Source organism: Lepisma saccharinum, chromosome 9, assembly GCF_977018435.1.
Source record: "Lepisma saccharinum chromosome 9, izLepSacc3.1, whole genome shotgun sequence".
In the NCBI taxonomy this organism is placed as follows: domain Eukaryota; kingdom Metazoa; phylum Arthropoda; class Insecta; order Zygentoma; family Lepismatidae; genus Lepisma; species Lepisma saccharinum.
The window spans coordinates 20,212,369-20,215,888 of record NC_139237.1 but is presented as its reverse complement, the minus strand read 5'-3'; the positions used below and the strand labels follow the sequence as shown (position 1 = coordinate 20,215,888).

The window sequence follows — 3,520 nt, the reverse complement described above, 5'->3', positions numbered from 1 at the left end:
CATTTCATCACTCATCCTCATCTTCGCAAATTAGCCAAGAGGCACAAAACGCGAAGTAAAATAAACTAAATCAATCAATCAATCAAAAATATACAAACTTAGCATCTATCGATAATGTTGAAAATTTGAAGAGAATTTAGGTAAATTAAAAAATGATCTTGAGTAATTCCGTCAAATTCAAAGAACTACTTAGGACCATCTAAAGCAAGAACTAGATAACCAAGGAAATACTATTCGTATCGAACTACTTTCCATAATTGAAACTATCAAGACATAAGAGCAATATGAACTGCTCAATGCAAGCATTCTTGAATTACGGGACCATTTTTTATCTTTTGAAATTCCCTCACTGGAATATATTAAATCAGAACTGCAAACAGGTAAATTACATGCAGCCATAACAGAAGTTCAAACTAAACTAGAAACATTAGAAGATTTTAATAATAATTTACCTTCATCTTCCGAAATAAATGCCATCGCACGCAGTGTTACCAGCATCAAATTGCAATTAGAAACTTACGAAGATTTTGGAAAGATACAGGGTACTTTAGCTCATATTGAAGACACTTTGACAACCATGATAAATGAATTGACAAATGTACAGAAAACTACGGAATTTAACTTGCCAAGCATAACCGAATCTTTAAACATTATCCAAGAACAAATTACCAAATTACAAAACCTTAATACTGAATCTGAATTATCCCTTTTTCATCATCTGATTGATGATATTCAGAACCATTTGAAAATATTATAGCAATTTACACCTACAAAAGATGAAATGCAACAACTTCAAGATGCTTTGAGCAATGTTGCAGGTGTTACGGAGTTACATACTGTTAAGCAAGCTTTGACCACACTTCAAAATATCGTAGCCAATTTACCACTTCCCAGGAGATAAGATTTGTAAAAAGAGCAGTAAATCGAATACTCAAGTCAGAGAACATCAAAAACATTCAAGCGGAAATTGCTGTAATTCAAGACACCATTGCTACTTGCCTACCAACCAGATAGTCAACGAACTTTATGCATTGTTTGAAGAAATCAGAAGTAAGGTAGACGATCTTGCGAGTCAGAGCACCAAATTAAAACTTGTAGAAAAGTTACAGGAGATTATTTATAACATTAACCTACAAATAAGTACCCTCGAAAAAGTCAAGGATATGTTTTAACAGGTTTGACCTCGCAACTTCATGATCTCAAAGAACAATTTAAACAACTGTATGTCGTTGTGAAAATCAAACCCAGCTACGATGAAATGGTATACATAAAAAACGAATATCAAGAAACAGTATTAAGCAGATTAGACGATCTTGAATTACATAAATTTTTCACCGTTGAGATAGATAGATTTGAGAGTGTACCAAATGTACGAGGGTATTGGACTTATGTTAATGCAGGAAATGTTTACAAAATGTACCCTTCCAGTCAGTCTCATGAATTTTTCCTTGATGGCAAAAATAAATTTTTAAATTTTGGCTATGTAAAGAAAGGAAAATATGTGGAAGTTTCAAATTTCACCATACAGAGGAAATATGGCGTCTACAGAGCACTAAAGATATCTGTTGCATATTGGGATGAATCTCGAAACAAATATAAAATACATGAGGATCAAGAATTACCTGTTTTCCCTGAGCAAGCTAATCACCAATTATTATTTGAAGTGAAACAATTATACCCCGAGGATAGTCCATTCTATGTTATATTTTCCTTTAAAACTAAATGTCAAGACAAGATAGAGTAAATGAATTACACAAACCAGCCCGTTGCAACTACAATCGACTAAATGTAGTAACGAAACGTGTAAATGAATTTTTTCAAGTAGATCTGATTGAAATGGCTACAGGGACTTTAACAAATTTGGATAAGATAAATCATGGTTAAAATAAATGCTTACAGTTATTGATGCATTTAGCAAATATGCATGGCCTGTTCCCCTAAAATCCAAGACTGATACTTGTGTTACCGAGGTTTTTAAGTCAATATTTAGTAAAGGAAGGAGGGAAAGATTTTTACAATTCCACATTTGCTAATTTAATGCAACAACATAATATAAAACATTATTCTACATACAGTGATCAGAAAGCTAGTATAGTGGAACGATTCAACAGGACATTAAAAAATCGCATGTAGAGGCAATTTACTCTACAGGGTAACTATAAGTGGGTGCAAATTTTACCCGACCCAGTTCATAATTACAATAATACAGTATTCAATACTATTCACATGAAACCTGCTGAGGTAACCAAGTCTCATGAGCAACGATTGATTTCTACTGTTTATTGTCAAAAATATACATACACTATCAAGAAGCCAAAGTTTAAAATAGGAGATCAGGTAAGGGTCAGTAAATTTAAACAGTTATTTGAAAGGGGGTTCACCTAAAATTGGAGTACAGAGTTATTTACTGTAGATCAAGATTTACCAAGAAATTGAATTACATATACTACAGACAAAAAGTTTAAGACCACCATGAAAACGGCCAAAAAATCAGTATAGAGTGTTGTATGGAAACAATGTTTCCTGCCCAAGAAAGATGTAACAATGATATACATGGAAAATACAATGTAGTCTAGTTTGAACCTCGCAAGATTAGAAACCATTTTTTTTCCGAATGTGTAGCATGTGGTTGGCAAAGTGGAAAGTGACAAAAATGTTGCTGAAGTTGGCAAACATTGCAGCTGTGTGCTTGAAACCGGTCAGTACGGTAGCCAGTCTCTTGCGCATCCTTATCAGTGGCTCCAGGTCAGTTGCTGTTCATGCAGGCAACATTGCGAGCACATTATTGTGTGTGAGGTGTGCAAGATAAGTGGAGATGTGTGAAATGGCCCGTCTCCGTGGGGAACAGGTGATTTCGGTTGAAAAGCGTGCTGTGATATGTGCACTGAAAAATGAAGATTATTCGGAACGCGAATTAGCAAGAAAACTTAATATTTTCAAAACTGGTGTTCATTGTGCATTAGACAAATACCGTAAAACCAACAGTCATGCTGACCGTGCATGTAGTGGAAGAGCTCGTGCAATGTCTGCATCTGACTATAGATATATTACAGTAACTAGCAAACAGAACAGGCACCTAACGGCACCAGTCATCGCTGCTTCCTTGAATAACAGCAGAGTGACGCCTGTGTCTGTGTCAACGGTGAAGAATAGGTTGCGTGAAGAAGTGCTGCATGGCAGAGTAGCTGCTAGAAAGCCATTGTTATGACGTATGAACAAGATGAAACGATTAGCCTGGGCTGAAACGCACCTAGGTTGGACTGTGGATAACTGGAAGCGGGTACTCTGGACCGACTAATCCAAATATGAATTATTTGGCAGGAATACGCCAACTTTTGTGCGTCGAAAGGTCCGCGAGAGAATGAAAGAAGAGTGTTTTGTTCCCACAGTGAAACATGGGGGTGGAAGTGTAACGGTGTGGAGATGTTTTACCGGAAACCAGATTGGGGACCTTCATAAAATTCAGGGTACATTGTTAAAAGAAGCGTATCATCAAATATTGGTGCATCATGCAATTCCC

At 36.0% G+C, this 3,520-nt stretch overlaps 1 protein-coding gene across 1 annotated transcript; it reads left to right on the top strand.

Annotated features, from left to right (window-relative positions):
• Nucleotides 1–2,824: 2,824 nt before the first annotated feature.
• Nucleotides 2,825–3,208, top strand: LOC145992343 (uncharacterized). Its single transcript, XM_083128727.1, has one exon. It carries the CDS (start codon nt 2,825–2,827, stop codon nt 3,206–3,208), a length of 384 nt encoding a protein of 127 aa, XP_082984853.1.
• The last annotated feature ends 312 nt before the right edge of the window (nt 3,209–3,520 follow it).